General features: G+C 41.4%; 1 protein-coding gene across 1 annotated transcript in view; it reads left to right on the forward strand.

Moving 5' to 3' along the window:
* The first annotated feature begins 4317 nt into the window (after window positions 1–4317).
* The window catches only part of adamts18 (ADAM metallopeptidase with thrombospondin type 1 motif, 18), a 63924-nt gene continuing 46022 nt past the window's right edge, over window positions 4318–22219 (forward strand). The window contains exons 1-4 of the mRNA XM_078247199.1: window positions 4318–4571; window positions 4869–4941; window positions 6266–6579; window positions 22206–22219. The exon at window positions 22206–22219 is cut by the window's right edge and continues 260 nt beyond it. Coding sequence (XP_078103325.1) covers window positions 4470–4571; window positions 4869–4941; window positions 6266–6579; window positions 22206–22219 — 503 coding nt within the window. The 5' untranslated portion in view covers window positions 4318–4469. The remainder of the gene's footprint in view (window positions 4572–4868; window positions 4942–6265; window positions 6580–22205) is intronic.

Below are 22219 nucleotides of genomic sequence, written 5' to 3' on the forward strand. Positions count from 1 at the left end.
CTCCCGAGCAGGTTAGGTGTTCAGCATAAGTTACCAGGGTGATTTAACCCGGTAACAAGTGATCCACCGTCGTGATACCCAAAACCCTGGGTTGAACCTGAAGTTACCTCGTTAACGCCAAATCTTGCTTCGTAGTACAGGCCTCCGTTGATCCAATGTGCTGGCAAAGTCTGGGCTGTGGGGGTGTCACTGTCCCCACCAGTGTTTATACGTGTGGATTGGGTAGATTACACCGATGCTCTCCGGGTCTGTCTTCACATCTCAAAGAGGCATGTGTTCGTTGACCATCTGGCCTACAGTATGTTTAATAGGAGTTGCGTTAGAAAATCAGGATCAATAAATGCATATGGTTTAACCTGCGATACTATTACATTTAAGCAAGATACTATAAAAGTGTCACTGTACCTGTTCTAATATTGTAAGACTAATACCATAAATGATAAACAAATGCCACGAAGGGTGATGTGGTCAGTATACTCTACACACATGCTTAAGTAGCACAGATATTTATAAGCCCCATGAGAATAATGCAGGGTTATTAAGGAGATGTTTTATTCGGCCTGCGGTTGCTCGGCGGGGTGTGAATATCTGTGTGGTGAGCTGGCTGTGTGTCTGCCGGTGCAGTCCAGCTACCTATCCAGGTGTTTGCCAGCCCCCGAAATGGAAAGGGTTACTGCAGGACCACCTGTTCACAACAATTAGAATTACACACATGCTTTAACAATACCAGTGAAGTGTGTGCGACCTGTCACTTCAACATGACAGTTAAACAGTGAGACCTTAACCTTCATTTTTGGCTTGTTTAATTGAATAGTGGGAAGAAACATAATGCTGTGAGAAATATTAAAAAGTGTTAAGGTTAAAAGTCCATCTATACAGAAAACATAATATTAGGCATCACATATTTTTTTGAAAACACATGCAGACCACGTTCCCTTCAAGCCCTACATAAAACATCTTTCCTTGGTTTTAATAAGCTATGGTCTGTATTTTTTTATATCCTGTGCACTTGTTCATTGTCACTGTTACTATATAATTTGATAAAAGTATATTGTTATTTTGTGACCCTAGGATAAAACATTTCGCTGACAGTTCCACATTTACAGATGAAACGATGCCTAATGTGGCTTGACATACTTCAGGAAATTCTGCAAATCACCATGTTATGCTAGAATGGGTACGTTAGCATTCTGCATCCTTTCTTGTTTATGCATCTTTGCTGCCAGTTGTTTATGTGCTGCACAACCACAACAAGCAAACATTCTGCAACACAAATAAGATGAAATATCCTGCGTGCAAAATTTTGTGGAGACTGAGGCAACAGTTGCCATTGCACAAAGACTGTGACCAAATGTGTGGGTGTGACACGCCCTGATGAAGACTTGTTTTGAAGTGGAAACGCGTTGGTTTCAAGACAGGATTCAATAAAGACATAAAAACATTTGTACTTATGTATGGCTTTGAAGTGCCTCGGATTCTTCTGTCTTTCAGTTCTGACCAGTGATTATCCTGCACCTGAACTGGCAATGCTGCTGTCTTTTGTACACGTCTAGGCCCTTGTAGCTTAGTGCAGATTATCCATGTTTGTTGATACTAATGCATACAACTTGTAGGTTTGTGTTGTGAGAATATGAAGTCTGGTGGCGAGTGCAATGTCCTGGAATAGTTTTTTTCCAGTCCATATTTGCTTTATAATAAGCAAGACAGCATAATATCATAAAAAATAAATGTCCAAAACATATGTTTTTTTTTAACACATGTAGTCTTTACAGCAGTGACAGAGGATTTATCTACTTACTTTACCTAGAAGTAAAATAGGATAGAATAGAATGCCTTTTATTGTCACTATACACATGTACACGAGATTAAAAGCAACTCTTTTTCCAGTGCCAACATGTACGGAAAAGAAATGTAACAACATGGAATAAAATAAAATTAGTGCAAAAAAAGGGAGGGGGGGTAGGTTACAGTTCTGAGACGCTATATATATATATATATATATATATATATATATATATATATATATATATATTTATATGGTTTTATATACAGTGTGATATGCAGTGTGGGGTAATGATATTGCACAGTAATGAAATTGCACAGTATTATCAATATTATCAAAAGTATTAAATATTAAATATTGCACAGTAGGTGGGTAGAAGAAAGTCCGGGGGTTGGGGGGTAAGACTGTGAAGTCAGTCATGTGTGAGTTCAGAGTGGTTATGGCTTATCTTGAATCTGTTAGTCCTTGTTCTGATGCACCTGTAGGACAAACAGATTCAAGAATGTTTCTTTTTCCAAAAGCCATAACACTTTGACAACACACTGGTGTCTTTCTTAACTTTATTTATACAGCCAAATATCATCAATCACTAATTTGCCTCAAGAGGCAAATATAAGCATTGCAAGTTTAGATGCTTCTGAGCTTTTGGGCCAAAACACAACACTTCCTTGTTATAGCACCACCATCTGGTCAATCTGTATGTTGTTGCCTGAAAAGTGGGGATAGGAAAGCCAGACACATTTTACTGATATCAAACTTAAAGCCTTTACGACAGTGGTAGAGGAAGTATTACAATCTTTTAAGTACAAATAGGCTACTAATTCAACAACGCATGTGGACACTGCTTTTTTTTAAGCGGTTACAAGACAAAAAGAAGGAAACCTCTTAATCTTTATCAGAATTTTGTAAGCTTAACACATGCTTCTTTTAATGTAAAATCTTAAGCTGTGTCTCAAACCGCACACATCTGTCAGTACACTGCTAATGTGCACTGACCACTTCCTGCCGTAGTGCCCACTTTGGATGGTTAGTGTTGTCCCAAACGGAACACTTATGTTAAAACACTTACCGGAAATGACGAGCAGTCGGCTCGCCCCGCCGCCTCTGAAAATCTGACGAAAACCTCTTAAACTGTCCTTTGTTGATCTGAAATGAAGACAGATTCAGCAACTGCACGGCCTATTTCTCTCTTAAAATGTTTTCAGAAACACGTTTCGGTGAACTATTTTTTGTAAAAAACGAGATCGTGTTCTGAACGAGCCGCCATTATGCTCTGTTCCAGGAGAAGCCAGAGCCACGTGACGCGTTTGTCCAATCAGCTGCCGGTCGACGTCCCTGGTCCCTCCCCTTTCCGCTGCGTAGTCAAGATGGCGCCCGTTTAGTGCGCGTAGTGTCCATCGTTCCACCCTGAACTTTTTGACTGTTTTTAGGGGGTCATCCCTCTGACTTTTTGCGTTATCTACACGATATACTTCAAACTAAGTGTTTGAAGTGTGACAGTAGGCGGTTTGAGACCCAGCTTTAATCTTAAAGTCACCAGTAACAGCTGTCAGAGAACAACAGAGTGGAGCACAATATTTCCCTTTGAAATGCGGCAAAATAGAAATACGCAAGTAAAGTGAAAGTACCCCAGAATTGTACAGTAGGCTACTTCAACTGAGTTACTTTACATCACTGCTAGTTTTCACCATGAACAGAAGCAACATTGAAACAGTTTATAGTGTATTGTTCAGGTATTTTTTCTAACATAACAAAAAAGCTGAAATAGTCACGTGCCTGATTGTATATTTTCCACCTCATTTTGCCACTGCAGAGAAAGGAACCAATATAGGCTAAGGGGCTAGTCCTCTTCAAAAGAACCAAACTCAGTTCTCTTAAAAAAAAATAGACCAACAGAAAAGGGACTCAGTTTACTTGAAAGAGGACTCAGTTCTCTTTCTGGTCCACTGCAGCTCTGATGGGGCCTCAGGGATAACATAAAATACAGTATATTGGCAAAAAGGAAAAACGCACCTGAAGCGTGTTGTGTTCAAAATGCACAGGTGAAGAGAACCGTACTCAGAGCCCCTCCCGAGGAGGTCTGAGTACGGTTCGTTCCACAGGGGTCTGAGTCCCCTTTTTGGAGTGTTCACTTATGCGCAAAAAATGCTGACTAATTGGTCTGAGTTCTATTGGAGGGCTGAAACGGACTAAGTCTGAAAATGCCCTAAATTTGTAACTTTCTGCTCATAAGCTTTCAATTTAGAGATTTACGAGCTGCACCTGAAGGCAGCAAAAGTCTTGCCAAAAGGAGAATCTCTCTTTCTTTTCTTTTATCTTGGCGTGGTAAATGATGCTGCGCGCTGATTGGCTGCTGGCCGCTGACTTGTGCTCCATCCTGCAGGCCGGCTCTCACAGAGCCGGGCTGAGTGCTCAGTCAGCGCTCCTCCCGTGCTGGTGATCCCCAACACACCGCTACCCACCGCTCCTCCTCACACACACACAAACACACACACTCATGAGTGCGCGTTGCGTCTGTGCGCACCACCGGCTGCTGCAACCTGCCGACTTCACCTGAACCAACAAAGCGGGGAACAGAACCACTAAACAATGCGTGCATATTGCATTATGCGATACCGCAGGTTATTACTACTTTTGCGCTCTTTTAGGAGGTAACGGGGGAGGTGTAAGCGTGCATGCCATCACCATGGATTGCCTTTTTCTTCTGATATGGACTTTACCCATCCCGCTGGTCGGCTGCACCTCAGTCAAGCTCCTGTCCACCCTCTTATCCTGGAATATCATCAAGGCATGTGGCACTTTATTAAAAACCTATAGGCTACACTCTTGAATCCAGCACATGCACCAGACTTTAGTGGGACTAAAACAAACAAACATTTGTCTATTTTCAGCATGATTTATGTCAACAACAAAGTGGTGTCTACATTGCTATGGTCATTGATTGTGGTGAAAAGTAAGACCAAGTGTTTGTCATCCCAAAGTGCAACTCATGTTTTAACAGAGAGGGACTCCATTTATCATCTCTTGGCTTCCTCTTGTTCCAGTTCTTGCAACCTGTTGCTACCTGTCCTTTTATGATTTGCAGACGCTGCACATTTACTGCTCCCACACCGTTACGGCCAGCTATTCTTCCAGCGACAGCCACGGATTAAATCACGGTGAGTCCTTGTTTTTTTGACATCTATGGATGTTTCTTCCAGCTGGCACCGTTCCATGTGTGAAGAGAAAATGTGAATAGACAGAGATATACTGCAGTGATGGGCATTGCTATTGGACCAGTGATTTCCAAAGATGTTCTTGAATGAAGCAATTATAAGAATATTACATTTTCATTGTAAACTGGGTGCTTATTTGGCAAAACTGTTAGGAAACCCCTGCTTAGGTCTTTACAATGTGCTGACACTGCTGCAGCGGCTGTGGAGGCACAACCAATGAGTGCAGGGATTCCCTCTTGGCTGCTTTGACCCGTAGAAACCAAGGAAACGAGTTTAGATGATTTACTGAGGGAAGAAGGGAGGTGGACTTTTTCTCTGGTTGTTAAGAAAGCATCCTGATTCTCCCAGCAGTCACACCATTTGAGGGTTTAGGTGAAGAAAGTCCGACCCTTTGTCAAATTAACAAGGCGGAAAGAAACTTTATGGACTTTCTGCTATTACTCTGGAGTCTCACTGCTCTACTGTGTTGAAATGGTTCCTAGATGGACCATGTTAGCATTTTATTTGACTGGAACACCGTGACAATTGCATGAAATCAGAACATCATATATTCACAGCCTCTGGTTCTGAAGTATTGACCCATATCTGACATGCATGGAAGTATGATGCTGACGCTACTTGGCTTCTGTTAAAAGCCATCTGTGATCCATATGAAGTGCTCCGCTCTGAGCGAGAGCTGAGCAATGAACCTTTCACGCCAGCACAAGCTTGTTATTTTAGTGACATTTTTTGTTTCCCATTGACATTACTGTTTAGATGTTGGTGATGTATGTTGTGTTTCCGGGTGCATTTTCTTGGTATAACTGGCTAAACGTGACACCACTATTTTGATCGCATCTATGATGTAGTTTGATATCAGATTTCTTTCAGCTATCTAAAAATGTCAACAGAAATTGACATGCAGCCAACACATAGCTTTCTTGAACATTAGCTTAGCAGCAATAAACTATAATGCAAAGCAGTCACAAGGTGTTGGCTTTTGAACAGAGGCTCATACTTTTAGCATGGTGTCATTGTCACTCTCCCCACTGACACGTATAAGCAATGGCTATGCTAATGTTCACACTCCTCTTTGGCCAAATATACTCTGAAAAATGTTGGAAATAACTAACTGAACTGAAGGAGATGAAGCAGGATGTTAGAAAGTGTATATGCCAAAGAACACAAATCAGACACAAAATAACTCCTGGAGCAGAAATATCAAAGTATTTGATGTTGGCAACTTGGCACTCTCATGTGACTTCCTTTCCATCCCTCTTCTCCTCAGACTACGTGTTTGTAACCCCGGTGGAGGTGGACTCTGAGGGAAGATACCTGACCCACGATGTGGCCAGGCGAAGCCATCGTAGCAGGAGGTCCCTCTCTTCTTCTCTGCACTACCGGCTCTCGGCCTTCGGGCAGGACATGCACCTGGACCTGCATCCGTCCTCTGTGGTCGGCCCCGGGTTCACCGTGCAGATGCTCGGCTCGGATGGCATCGCCACGGTGATGCGTGATGTAGGGTTTCACAACTGCCTGTATCAGGGATTTATCCGTAACTTGTCGGCCTCCTCGGCAGCCATATCGACGTGCTCTGGACTGGTAAGTGTCTTCCAGTAAACGTCTTGGTTCTTCTTTGCTGTTTTACTTTAAATTGATGACATTGCTATTTCCTTAAGTACATTACATGGTTTCTACGTGAAAAATACATCGTCCCTTGGGTTGATGAAACATTTCCAAACCAGTTTAAATGATAGGAGGAATAGGAAGGTTTTTCATTTTCTGGAAAGTTTAGAGGACATTTTGGAAATAAAAGTCTAACGGATCCAACAGATCTTGTGCTCCACTTCTACCTCAAGCTCCAAGCCCATATGCCCTAAAATACTATCCTCTAATGACCCAATTGTTTTGATGCATCCTCTGCAAAATGCAAACCTTGGTAATATGGGTGAACTGTAACATGACATCATTGCCCATGAGTGTAAGCATTAGTTTCTCATGCTTTGTAAATCATTTCTTTGAACAATGGGAGGAGTGGAAAAAAGAGAATGAAAGGAGGAGAGAAATGTTACACTGCTGACGGTAGGCTACAGCACATGAAAATAGGCCATAATTCAGTTGAACTGTTTATTGTAGTGCCAGCGCACGTGACAAACACACCCAGCGTATTGATCAGAGGACAGTCTTAGGAAGACTAGATCAACTTATTCTCTCACCATGTGCAATTTCTGCAGCAGCTTTTTTTGTAATCAGGCTAATTTTGTTGACAGTGCATCTGTTTTTTGTTTTTTTAATCCACATTGGATTTTGAAGTGACATAATGAGCAGTCTAGCTGGCCCACAAGTCCAGCTGTTCACACCAGCACTAATTGTATGATTTTCTACAAGTGGAGGACTGGTTATGCAGCCTTGTGGAAAAGTGTCTTCATCACATTTTCCATGTTTCCTTGCCTTTGTATATGTATCTATGCTAGGTTTTGGTTACTGCTATTTCCACTTTTCCTCAGTCACCGCACCCACTGGTTTACTGCGTAATATTATAATAGCTTAACATTTTGGGAAAAAAAGTGTTTAGAATTTTCCTCTAAGGTTTGTGAAAAGGCAGTGCTATCTAAAGCTAACGTAAGTAGTGCTGAGGTCCCAAATGGGGCTAGTCTAGCTTAAAGGCTGGAAGCAGGGGGAAACAGCTAGCCTTCCAAAGTGAAAAAGATAAGAAAAAAACCTCACAAACTAAAATATTATATCAGGTTGGTTTAACCTGTACATAAACAACAAATATATAAACAACATGCTGTGTTTATAGGGTGTTACATGGCTAGCTACAGCTAGCTAACCATAGCGTACTAACCCGAGCTGAAAATGCTGCGTAGAAGTACTGAGCGGATGGTTCATCGATGAAGTGTTGTTTGTCAAGTACAGCACCGACATTAACCCATTCTTAAATCAAAAATTGTCATTTTTACATTTCTGTTCAGTCAAAGGTGGATCTTTTTCAATTTGAACCGAGCCAGGTTAGCTAGCAGTTTTGTTTTGCCTCCAGTCTTTATGCTAACCAAGCTAAACATGTTGGGAGCTCATTACGTTATGCAGACATGGGATTGATACTGATGTTCTCTGTCTCAGACTTAAAACAGTTAAGAATAATTCCCAAGCTCCTTATGATATGCCGCAGACTTTTTCTGAGCAAAACCAAATCACAGATATTGTGATTTTTTGCATTGAGTGATGCTATGTTTGGGCTTCATTTATGGACTTTAATTGCTTTGTGTAAACTATTCACATTCAAGGTACATATATTGTTCCACCACAGGGACAAGATCCTCTGCTTTTATTTGTGGTTAATAAGGTGACTGGACCCTCTGGTCCACAGCACACACACATTCCTTGACACATCCCAGCCTGAACCAGATGGACACATTACACCTCCATAAAAGCCATACCTCCATTTGTTATCCAGGCTTCATACCTCCTCTTACCTCCTCTTTCTGCGCCTTCCCCGCTCTTTTGTCCTCTGTTTGCCCTGCCTCTACTCCTCTTGTTTGCAGCAATTAAAGCCAGGGTGAAGTTTGAGCCGCCTGGCTGGCACTGTTAATCTTCGCATTGTCCCTTTCATTAGGCTAGCTCCCACTCACAATAAAACACCACTGACCCGTTCTCTTAAAAGCGCTGCGAGAACACAATGTGATTGGGTCATGATTGCATTTGAATGGGCTTTGATCTATTTTTTACTCCTCACAAGCTTTTGGCTAGTTTATTTTTCCATCTCCCTCTCCCAAGTGCGACCCCAGGGCCATTGTTGGTTGGATGTTCACTTGGCCTGTCAAATAGACTCATGTTGTTATATCTCTGGCAGATGAGCATTACACATTGTTAGAAAAATGAAAGATGAACAAATAAAGTGAGACAAAATGACAAGTGTGTCTCTTTCTCTTAGTGCATCAGTCTGTGTGTGCGTTGTTGGACTGCTGTGAGGCTTAAAACAAAGAAAGCAGTTGACCCTTGCTTTCCGTCCAGGCCTCTATCCAGAATATTCCGATTAAGTGCAAATGAGGAAAGAGCCATTAAAGCCTGCTCGATGCAGTGATGGGCTCGATTAAGAGATTAAGGTGGGATTATAAACGATGGTAAAGATGAAGAAGTCAGAAAAAAAAGAAAATCCAGGAAAACCCATGAGAGAGAAAAGCAAAGAGGGTAAAATAATGAATTAGAAGTGAGCTGCGTTAGACTGGGAGTGCAGTGCTACAGAGAGAAAGTGTTTTGCAAGAATAATGTGAATTCATTGTCTGGGGTGGAAGCTCCCAGGGAGGCTGGATGGTCTCTTTATAGAGAGTTGGAGAGATGGACTGTTTATCAAAGTACTTTGGAGGAGAAGTGGGGTGAGAGCAAGAGAGGGGGGGAAGAAAGAGAATGAGCTCCCTCGTTTTTTAATGTCATTGTCTCTTTTCAACAGAGCAGAGGAAAGAGGAGAAAAAGGAAAAGAAAGTGTCTGAAATAGGGGTTTTGGACTTGACCCTGCTTGCTAATAGCAGCAGAGGTGTCAGCACCAGCTACTGGGCCAAACCTTTTTTTAAACATTTATCCTGGCCAAGCAGATGGAAGTGGGATCCAGCTGTTTAAATGAAGACCAGGGCGAGATGGTATTAAGAGGGATTTTCTATTGTAAATCCCCATTAATTAAACATGGTGTTATTTGTTGCTTTTTAATTACTCTCTTCATGTCCTTACGAAGCACCATGCTCATGTTTTCGAGTGACATGAAGTTGTCTTTTTTGCATGATAGATGAAAGGATGTTGTTTGAGATGTCATGCTCTTTAATTTGAAAGAGGAGTGGAGGGAGGAGGAGGAGGGGGGGGGGTCCTTTCTCTTTCTTCTTTTGAGGGTTTCTCATCTGAGGTCACGTTGCTGGTTGACCCCAATCCTCTCTGCTCGTGTAAATGGGGGTGGCTGGGTGGCTGGAGGGGTGTCAACCTGGACTCTCACAGGTTCTTAGTATGTAGTGAGGGTTCAGAGTGGCTCGCAACTCATGTGAATGCAGAAAGGAGAAGTGATTTACTGCTCCCCTCTGTCCTTCCAACCCCTTCCCAGGATAGGATTTTTCTCTCTGAGGTGACGAGGGCAGATCAGAGACCTGCACTGCTGGGCCTGTGCTGGTGCCCGTGAGAAAAATAGTCACACTATATAGCCTCAGAATGTAATCACTATTTGGACACAGTTTGCAGTTTTTGAATGAATAAATGACTGGTAGACATACAAATAGGCATTGATTAAAATAGTGAAAATACACCATAGGATTTTCAGTCATCTAAGGCTACACAATTCTTAGAATATTTATCTTTTTTTTTTAATTAATTAATATGTCAATAGTTTTTGATTAATTTAATTATTTGGGCCACAATTTCCGAGAATCGAGATATTAAGCTGACATCTTAGAATTGCATTTTTAAACCAACGGATGTTCAATCGTTTATTGTTTTAGCCCTGGATATACTACATTAGGATATATTGCATCATTTGTATACGCTTTAAACATATGGGGAGTGGCTTTGAATATTTTGAGGGAAATCTGCTCAGCACCAACGTTTCTCACGTATCTGAAATACCTTTCCCTGCAGATGTCAGCATTGGAATTTGGAATTCTATTCTAGCTATTGCTGAGTTCACACTACATGACTTCAGCTCTGATTTTCCGCTCCCTGACAAAAGCCCCAAATCTGAGGCAAATCAGTTTTTTTCTCTTGACGCTCGCAAATCGGGGCTCGAGTGCTATGTGTGAATTGTTCAAAGACCTGAGAGGCAGACGAATTCCAGATATCTAGGTGGAAACAGTCTATTTTGTGAACATGTGTGCTAACGACAACGTCAACACACATGACTACTAGGAAAGTTCCGTGGATTGCTTGAACAAAAAAAGTGCACATGGTATTACGTAATTTCCCGTGTCACTTCTTGTGTGAGTTTTTGTGACAAAATGTAGTTAGATCTTGTAGCGTGTGAGCCCCTGTCACCGGTCAGTCATGTAGCGTGAAAACCATAATGACTAAAAGACTACCAATTACGAAACAGCATGTTTTGTTGTGTGAACAGAACAGCAATCTGACGACTTTGAAAGTCGTGTAGTGTGAATGTAGCTTATGCAGCCACATTTTAGACTCATGGATGATCTTAGAATTTGCATATAGCGTTGACTGCTGTGACTTTAAGAAATACACTTGCAGCAACATTTCTAAAGTTGCCCTGTATGACTGCTTTAAATAACACCTTAAGTCATTACTCACATGACATAACATCAATACTGAAACATTTAAGTGTTGGATACACCCGACGCCAGGCTGGCTGTTCACGTTGTGGCCGAGCCGATCGTGACCTTTCCCAAGCCCCTGCAGGCCAGGTCAGAGACAGGTTAGCCTCTACAGTATGGAAACTGAGCTCGGAGGTTCAGAGTGACCAAATAGTGCAATTCAAGGGATCAGTTTTCCTCTTCCTGTAGCACTTCCTAAGCCCTTACAGTAGGCTGATGCACCATGCCCAGTGTCATTTAATGACTTTCCACAGCACGGTATCCAGTTGTGAGTAAAAGAAGAAGTTATTAAATATTTTAAGCTTAAGGGGAAATGAGCAGAAGCCACATTTATATGACTGTTTAGACCCTCATCTAGGAACTAAATTCATTATAAGACGAGATTGTCAGGTTCTGTCTAGTTTTGCATTGCCAACCCTGACTCCACAGCGCTGTGGAGTAAGGTTTGGCTACACTAACACTAACCCTACATTCTAGGATAGGGAAAAAAAGGCTCTGGGTTGTTTGCATTTCTTTAAACCAATCACAATCGTCTTGGGCGGCGCTAAGTTCCGGACGCAGCGACACAATACAGTAATGTGAGCTATTTAAATTAGCTGGATACATGGTTAAACGTCATTTGCTCTTATCAGTGTATCGCCATGTGTACTTCGTCTACAGCAATCCCAAAACGTCCCAGTTAGATTATTTCTTTTCTTGTAAATGTTTGGAATCATTCCCTGAAAGAACCAAGCAGGTCTGCCTTGTTGCACGATCCAAATTTGCTTCAAAACTTGCCATTTTCAGCATGTGGCTTGCTAGCTCGAAAGCTCTTGTTGTTTTCCGTAGCGAAGGGATTTTGAGAACAGCAACACACAAAGAGCGGACTTGTCAAGCTTTATCCTGGAAATGTACTTCCGTTGATGCAGACTAGGATCGGTCTAATACAGTGTGATTTGGCTCAGCAGGCGACATTGATTGATTGATCACTTGGTATGTTTGTGAAAGTGCACTTATAATAATCCAACTCTTAGTACACATTAGAAACTAATCACACTTGTATGTGGTGACATACTTTACAATTGTTTGGTTTCGGATAAGCTCGGGAGACTTCTTGGATGTGTGTGTTAGTAGTTGGCCTAATGACCCTGCAACCCCCAGGTATCACAGTTTACAGCTTAAATGTGTTTGCACACCCATGTGTAAGAAAAAGAAAACACTAGAGAAAGTGTCAATTCACTAGTTTCTCCCCTTCATCTTTTCAGGCAGCTCAGATCAAACCTGTCTGATGGCCGTCGTTGACATGGTGCCGTGTCTTGTGGCAACCACCGGTGACTGTTGTAAGAGGGGAGCAACCTATGAACTCTGTCTGTCTCTACCAGGCTTGGGGCTCCCTGTGGTGTGAAGAATGCTCTTTGCTCTTTTCCCGGGCCTCATTATTGATGCTGCATGTACTGTGGCCTCTGCAGGACTTTTGGTTGTGGAACACATCACCATGTGAATATATGAAATGTCAAGCTCCATTACTTATTGGGAAAATGTGACATCCTCTCTTGCAACACTGTTGCTGGCATCAAAGCCTCTTACGTTCTTTGGTTGTTTTGTAAAATGTAATATTTATTATAGGAACAATTGATGATTTAAGGCAGTACCACTCAAAACTGCTGTATGGGATTTTGAAATGACATTCAAATATCTGAAAAAGTGTCTGTACCCTACATCTGGAAAATAAAACAACTTGGCCAAAAGGCATATATTTAAACACTTGTTCTGTTTGAATATTTAACATGTGTAGATGTTGTAATCCTATTAGACTCCTTAGACAATATATGATTACTCATCCGCAGGGCTGGGAACCGAGACAGCATATGGTGTGTGTGTGTGTGTGTTTGTCAGTGTGCTCCAAATCCCTTAGGCTTTCGCAGAGTTAAAATGACACTTGAATGACCGATTTCTAGCTGGCACTTGGGCCATTTGTACCTGTCTGTTTTCTGTAAAGGCCAACAAATTGGAACGTCTCCCTGCTACAATATGCTTCTCTAGCTTGGCCATAATTCAGCGACTGGGCTGGGCCACAGAGGAGCTCAGAACTTGGCGCTACAAGAGGAGAGTGGCCCGGAGCCGTTCCCTGGTGGTCTAGATGCTGACAGTGATGTAGTGCCCACTGTTAGATGCCAGCCGGAGAGGGGGGTCAGGCTCTCAGCATGGGTGTGGGATGTTGTGTGTGTGTGTAAAAGGGAGAGAAAAAACAGAAAGTCTGCATGCGTGTGTGTAGATGTGTGTGTGCTTGTACGTCCTTTCTAGTCTGTCCAAGGTCTTTCTCACACAAGACTAATGGCTGATGTTGAGGTCTTCAAGTGGATGCTGCGACTTCTACAAACAGAGCCCATACATCAAATCTGACCTGCTATTGTCACCACTGCACTACATTCACTGGTGCTGTGGTACAACAGATCAGACTTACAATTAAGTACTGCCAGGATTGTTGGCTGGGATGAACATTCAGAAGTTTAGTATATGTTTTAAATAAAATGTAGTGCTTTTGAATGTTAAAGATCTATCCTCAACTGGTGAATAGCTAACCTCACCAGATAAAACAATCCGAGAAGCCGTCATTGGAAACTGTTTGGGAAAGGGCATGCACTTTCGAAAAAACACCTGGCATGTGATTGGATAAACCATCTTTCTATCACGTCCGCCATTGTTGTTTTGGATGAACAGTCTCATCCTTCACACATCCCTGAACCATGCCCGTAGCTGCCGGTAGTTCCTCACCGGACGCTGATTGGTTCGGCCCGCTGCTGTTCGGACACAAACACATTACTTGAAATCTGACAAGATGGATTTTCGTGTGATATGTGATCATGCAAGAATGTGATATCCCGAAATCCAGCTGCTGTGCAAGGTAAGCGCATAGCAACCTTTCAGCCCCAACAATCACATTATAGTACAATCCATGTGGTCTGCATTTCAGTTCTCGGTAGAGCAAAAAAATCTGGGCTATATAGTGAGAGGGGTCCAATCATGTCCTGTCCTTTGAATGAAGTGTTTTAGACTGTTGGGTGAGGATCTTTCACTAGTGGCCATGTAGAACTAGAGGAGCAGTTGCCATTGCCAATGGAGGTTTTGGTACCGGAGGTTGTCAACAATTGACAACATGGGCTACCTTCTCTTCTGGAATTGTTATTGTTGTAGCTTATGTGAACAGTTATGTTTGTAAAGATACCAAGGGCCTGGGTAAAATGGCACATCTTTGGGGGCTTCTGTGGGTCAGAGGGCAAATGAAAGGTTGTTCCACCATAAAAGTGGATGTGTGGTCTTTCAGGACAAGGTTGGATGAAAAAGTAGAATCTACCTCTGTAGGTGGGGTGAGATGTCAGGCATCATAAAGCATTGGTAGTTGTTGGTACACAAGGCCAATAAACAGGCTACAGAACAGTTCCTGATTTGTGATGAAGCAAAACTGAGAGTTTTATTTGAAAGCATGAAATGAATGTGAAGGAAGAGATTGTCTATCAGTATGTTGCATCTGTTGTTTGGAACATATTTTGGTCACGCTCATCAGGTCTCCCTTTAGAAATAACATTGCCTCCATCAGTGGAGCCACTAATGGGAACGGTGCGGTAAGAATAAACCACGAATAATAGCCAAAGTAGGAATATGAGGAATGTGGAGAAAACAGTTAACGTCTAACGAGCCCCCTTTGTCTAACATTAAAAATATAGGCTTTTTACCTCTTTCCTACTGTCGGAACAGTACTTTCGAAGAAGATTGCAACCACCTTAAAGATAAATTCTAGTATTGTTCAACCGGATCTGATAATTGTGATCATTCTGAATATGGTTCATGCTAATTTTGCACTTGCCACCTCTGTTGTAGAGATTAGAGAAAGGTGAGGCAAGCAGCGCTAGCATCCGGAAGCTTTTCAAATAAAGCTTGTTAAGGTTGGTTTCTGCTTCTGACATATAAGCTATGTATCCATAATCTAGGACTTCTCTCATAGGAGTCCAATACATATTTAATAAAAACAGTTTGTATGTCTTTTTGAATGACTAATACAGACTACAGTCACCTGCTGGTATGGAGAGTTATTTCCTCTCACCCAGGTGCAGAATGTACGTGCTAGTTTGCCGTTGGCTGTAGTCTTTGCGGTGTGTTGAAGTGCAACTTTTTGGCCCGACGCAAGCAACGTGAGGCGATGCAACAGTCGGCCGTCATCACTGCTAGTTCTCTGATGTCCGTTTGGTGTGTCTGGGCCTTTAGAACGTGATAGGCAGATATTTAGAGATAGCAGACTTCCCATCGCTGTACCCTCCACCTTTTCAGCTCCAGGTGCTATTGCTAGAAAATGAAAAGGTTTTGATCACACAAATTACAGCATTGCTTTTAGTTCATTTTTAAATTACACTTTCACATCATTTGCATCACAGAAGCACTGGATTTCTAAGTCAGTAAATGTGTTAGAGCTGCACTGTAACCCAATTAAAGTGCAATTAATGGCACTTTGAAGGAGGACATTTCCATCTGTATGGGCTGGTGTGGGAGTAGTCCTCCTGTTCCCTGTGGTGTCTACACGGGATAGCGAGTGGGACCGTGCCCAAAGGTTCCAAATGACAAAAGACTCATCCAGCACCAGCAGTTTCTGTCTTTGTGTGTGCCAACCTCTGCTTTATTCCATAGACATGCTCAGAGGGTGTCAGTAGGTTGTTCAAAGACAATTAGTGAGCCCAAACAAGGACTAGAAGACCCCAGGCTATTGACACATGGTGATCCTAATCAGTCGTACATGACGAGGGTTATCCAGACATACTATCTCTAATGGAGTGGTTGCAAACGGCCTGGCTTCAGTTCTCCAATCCTGTTATATTTCTATAAACGCTACTGTGCGCTGTGAAATACAGTCATTTGAAGTTAGAGGAGATATTTAACCAATGCAATGACAGGGCATAACCCTGTCAAGATCCAAAATTACCATCTCTTCTCTACACAGTTGTTACCCCATTTTGAAGACACATAATTCACTTGAGCAAACTGTAATTACTCAGATTGTGATTCTGTTGAATAAGTTTGATTCCGGAGGGGCCTCTCTGCTCCTGTATGATTTTTTCCCCCTCACCACACACTGTTCACGTGATTCTCTGCTGAGCTGGAGTGCAGATGTGCTTTAGAGCAGGGTAATCACCAGCTTGGGGCTTCTCGCCGCTCGGCACCAGTCTTTAACAGCATGTAAGCACTTACTCATTTGCCTTATAATATCATGGTAGGAAACCTTAAAAGAGACTACAGTTTATACAGAGACAGGCTAAAGATGCCGTCTCCCCTGACATAAACCGTAATGTTGCCAGAGAGAGAGAGAGAGAGAGATTTTTGTTGGAGTGGCTTGGATTGGCTTTACCCAAGGAAAGGGAAAAAGTCCTGAGTTTTTTTTCATGTAGAAATAGTACCATTGCTGATTGGAGGTGAGCTGGTTCAACCTGTAATCTGACTGTGTGAATCTGTGTGTGAGGTCAGAGAGAGAGAGAGAGATGTGTGAGTGTGCATGTAAACGTGGGAGGAAAGTAAAGTGGTGTTTAGCAGGGAGTGTTCATCCCTTTAATCTTGCCAGATCTTACAAGTGTTAATGTGCGAAGATAACTAGAGGTCTGCTGTATCAACGCTACAGCTGGCCTTTCTCTGGTGCCTTTCTCTGGCGGAGGGCGCCTGTGAACGCTGTGAAACTCTATACAGCTCATCTGTCTTTTTCATCTCACATCTCACATCATTAAATATATAAGCCAGCACCTGAGCATTGTGTTTGACACAGGGAGTAATGTAGCAGAATTTTTTTGCAAGATGCTTAATATTCTAAAACATGCATGTACATTTTCTTTTAACTTTTACCCCGTCTGGACCGAAAACGACAACGTTCAAGCATCACTGAAACAACTGTCTATGCAACACGGTCTCACGGCAGTTCGTGAAATGGTCACGTTATTTTTAATCTATTGATTTGTGTACTGTACACGGACACGGTTATCTCGTTTATTTCGTGGTGGTCAGTGCGTAATGGGAAGCATCTATACGGAGGTTGGGTTTAGGAAAAGAAGAACGGGGAAAGGACATCTCACATGCTGGGACACGATCCGCGGTCTCTGGGAATAAATGACATAACCGTGTACACGAATCAATAGATTAAATAACGTGACCGTTTCACAAACCGCCGTGAGACTGGGTTGGTCTGTACCAATTTAATCTGGTCCGACATTTTCAAAGCTTTGAACGAAAAAAAAAAAAAAAAAACTTGAAAGAAATTAAAAAACGCTTTACACATTAAATAAACATCAGGAACATCTGTTTATCTTATGTAGAATCACATATGTTGAGTGAAGTATCCAAATAATTAAATGTATGTCATTTGGACTACTGTTGGGTTGTATGGTCATAGCATCTCAAAGAAATGTTGCAAAATTACAAGTTGCACAAAACAGGGCGGCTAGACTTGTTGTGGGCTGCTCTGTGAGAACTAGCACCTTAGAGTTGCACTCCAGCCTCTCTTGGCTCACCATTCAACAAAGGACGTCCTTAAGTATGGCTACTTTTTTTAAGTTGTGTTATTAATTTGAATATGCCAAGGTTTTTATTCAACCAAATTGTTTACTGTAATGATACGCATTGCCATAAAACCAGATTTGCTAGTAATGGTCATATCGTTGTACCAACCCTATGACTTGCTCATTGAAAAAAAAAACTGTTATGTATAATTAAATATAAATCCTCTTTCAAAAAGTATATGCAGAGGCATCTATCTGGCATGCAAATGACAGATAGAATACTGGAAAGTAACTGTATTGTTCTTGTATGATTCTTAAAGTGTTTTTATAAAAATAAATGTATATATTACTATTATTTTATAATTGTTTTTCTATAAAACATGTTTGTTCTATGCAAAAAGGTTTTAGATGCGTTATTTATAAAGTAATAGTTACTGAGTGTGACTGATCTCTTGTTTTAAGGGAAATGTACGTGCGTGTATGTCCGCAGGTCTACACCTGCATGTGTATGTATGTATGTATGTGGGCGTGATAAGTGTATTGCACATTGATGTGATTTTACATATATTCTTGCAATGGGTTGTCTGTGATGTAATGTGTATGTATTTTGTGTGTGTGTGTAAGTGTGGACCCCAGGAAGAGTAGCTGACTGCTACGGCATCAGCTAATGGGGATCCTTTTAATAAACTATTTTAATAAACGATTAAATAAACATCAATAAAGGAGAAAACATGCCATCAGAAATAAATATATCAAGGAACAAGGTCAGGGGGCACCCTGCTAGCTCACCTGGTAGAGCATTCGCCGCATAGGCTGAGTCCTTACTGCAGAGGCGCTAACGTATAAAGACAAAAGCCCAAAAAAGAATCCAAAAAATAAATAGAAGAAAATGTCATATAATAAAAAAATACAGATAATATGATAACATTTTAATAATTGAAATGATAAAGTAATGATAAAACCCTAAAACATGTAGTGAATTGTAGTCATGAACACTGGTGTTTATGCATGTATTGTCGAATAGACTTAAAGAGAAAAGCTTCAGGTAGCGTCTACGTAGCTGAGACACGAGCCTCCCTGTAGCTGGTGCACACAGCTGCATAGATTCAAATAAGAGTGTTGAGAGATCTGTTGTGTAAGACGTGTGAGTAAAAGGCGCGTCTGACCCGCTTCTGTTCTAGATGGGGGGGTAAGGGTTGAAACGTAGTGTTGATTCGTTGATGCAGTTCTGCTTTGAACTTCAGTAGGTGATGGTTTACTTTGAGTTTGAAAGGCAGGTAACTGTGGTGTTTGAGTTGTTCTGTCTTTGGTATTCACTAAAACATACAGTATATACTGACAACAAGAAATTTCAACACACACACACACACACACACACACACACACACACACACACACACACACACACACACACACAAACACACACACTGCACCATTATTACCATCCCTACAGATGGAGCACATTTTCTGTCAGAGAGAGAGAGAGAGAGAGAGACGGTGTTGTCTTGTGTCGTTTGAGCGCTAAACAGCACATATCTGCGTTAATTACCACCCGAACCGGACTGTGTGTGTGTGTGTGTGTGTGTGTGTGTGTGTGCACACGGAGAGAGAGAGAGAGAGAGAGAGAGATGATGGATGCAAGTTGTAAGTTAATGAAGTAACTTCAGACAGTTTGGTCTTTGATAATAGTGTAATTGCTGGAATGCAGTGGTGGCCTTTGTTTTATGGCAAATCAGATCTTGTCAGTCTTGCAAAAAGACAATTACATTAGACATTACAATATAAAATAATTTCATATTAAGGTTTAGAAATTGTATTATGTTATCTCAATAAGTCAGTGTAATGTTGTAAAGGTGCTAGTTGAGGGGAGAAGAAATTATGAAATGATCTTCCAGTGTGCGGGATGATTACACTGATGTTGTTTGACAGGAGGAGCTGTCAAAAATAAATGAAATAAAAGCGTTTCATCTTTAAAAGAGGAATATTTGATGAGGTGTATGTTTTTACAGGTCAGGTCTGTTGTAAATGACAGAGAGACAGATGAAAAGATGGGCTAATAAGAGGCGTCAGCAGGGTGTGCTGATGGGAGACATCCTTTGACCTTCTCGAGCTCTGTTTTGAATTCCAGTCTATTTTGGGAAGCTGCAGTCACTTTTTGCCGAGGACCTTCTTTTTCTTAATTCAAGTGTTGGATTTGATATATTTTATTCATGACCCAGGGGGACATTTTTTTTCCAGCCTTGTGCTTGCAGGTTGAGCCATTCAATGCGTTGCCGCTGGAGCAGGTAGCTGTGAAGTATCTAGCTCAGGGCTGTTTTGACAGGTATTGATGGGCTGGGGTTCAAACCATTGACACTGCAGAACAAAAACTCCCAACCACTGGACCATGTGGACCTTACATGTAGTCAAAATAATGAAATTTGACAGTTAACTTCCTGCAAAACTTCCCATCGCACCATGGAATACTGATGGATGGAGAAGATGATTTATGAACTGATGAAAGATGTGCTGGCAGCTGGACGGTCAGAGGGATGGATGGATGGATGGATGAAAGGATGGATGGATAGAGGGATGGATGGATGGATTGATGGATGGAATGATGGGAAGATAGAAGGATGGATGGTTAGAGGGATGGATGGGGCTGATGATGGCAGCCTGCCATGTATCCAGGCACTGTTTTGACAACAAGAGCCTCGCCATGGCTTCCCTTTTGTCTTGCCTCTGTTTATTTTGCCACCTGCTACTCTGGGGGAAATGGGGTCAGCTCAACAGGAGCGCGCGCACACACACACACACACACACACACACACACACACACACACACACACACACACACACACACACACACATTTAGTGTGCATTTGGTTGGTCATGGAGGGCATTAGGTAGAATTCCATGGTCAGACGGAATGTTTAAGGTTCAGTAGCTCAGTCTCTCAGTCCAGAGGGCAGCTAAGGCCACTCAGACTAAACTGAGACCCAAACCACTGAGCTAGTGTGCCACTATGACAATATGGTACACGCTGGACATGCTACTGTAATTTGCTTTATACTTATACCGCTGTGGACAAACTATGTAAAGTGTTGTCTTTTCCTGGTTTTAAAGGCTGCACTACAGTGAAGTAATGTAATTTTCTGAACTTACAAGACTTACCAGCTGTCGTTTTATTTGCCTTTACCCACTTAGTCATTATATTAACATTACTGATGATTACTTATCAAAAAACTCATTGTGCCAATATTTTATGAAAGCACTAATTGTCGACCCTCCTATATCATTGCGATATCAAGGTATTTGTTAAAAAACATTGTGATATTTAATGTATACAGAGGCAGGAGCCATTCAAATGTTGCCCTTTTCTGTAAAGTAAAGTCCAATTGGTTGTTGATGTCACTAGTAAACCATGTGGAAAAGTGAATGTAGCCATCTGTGTCCACTCAGTTAAACATTGACTATTTTAAGGTAGTAATGTGTGATAAGTGTCGGGGAGTAGATGAAGTAGTGAATGAAAATGCTTTTTTTTATTTTGATTAAATTCTTAGATAAACATTTCCATGAGCAAAATATTTCAAAAAAGACGATGTTGTGCACACCCATGTAGTTGCTGGTGCAGGACAAAAAAGTTAATGTTCAAAGAAGGTAAAGTCCGCACAACAGCTTAATGCTCCGTAAAAATACTTTGTGCAAATATCTATATAAACAGCCCACAAATTGGCCTTCCTCAGGTGTAAAAATATATACCATCAAAAAGCATATAAACCAATCCAATTCCAAAATGTACCCTGGTCAACTGTTCAAAGTTGAATGCAATTTTGAAAAATAAAAAAAATACACAATAAACTTTATTTTGGGAAACAAAGCCAGGAACACAGTGTTGTACTTGAGATGAACATGTCAGCAACAAGTACTGCAGTGTAGTCTGCTTTGAGTAAATAATGTTTTGAAGAAAGTCTCTAAATGTTACTCTAGTCTATGTGCACACACAATTTAGATGTTCTTTAAATCAATTAAAAACAAAGCACAGCTCTCCATGAAAGTAGTGATTTCACGCTATTCTGTCTTCCAACTAAATAAGACATCTCCTCTCAACAGTTGCATGCTCTCGCACTGCACATCTGCCTAATGTTAGGATAGGTGTTAATTGTAGATGGGGCTGATCGGGTTGGCTTTGGAAGTGAAATGTGTGTAGGAATGATTGTTGGCTTCATTAAATAAATAATAAATAAATAAATAAATAATCATGATTTTTAATATTGACCAAAGTAATTGTGATATTTTCCCCCATAATCGAGCAGCCCTTAAACACCTCATATACACTTCACCAATGGTGTCATGTACAATATAGAGCGACTTTTGTGTTTTGTTTGTGTGTTGTCAGTTTTCACTCATTGTCCATATCTTTTGTCTGTGTGACTTCCAGTCAGGTTTGATCCG

This window comes from Sander vitreus, chromosome 1, assembly GCF_031162955.1.
Source record: "Sander vitreus isolate 19-12246 chromosome 1, sanVit1, whole genome shotgun sequence".
NCBI classification, from domain to species: domain Eukaryota; kingdom Metazoa; phylum Chordata; class Actinopteri; order Perciformes; family Percidae; genus Sander; species Sander vitreus.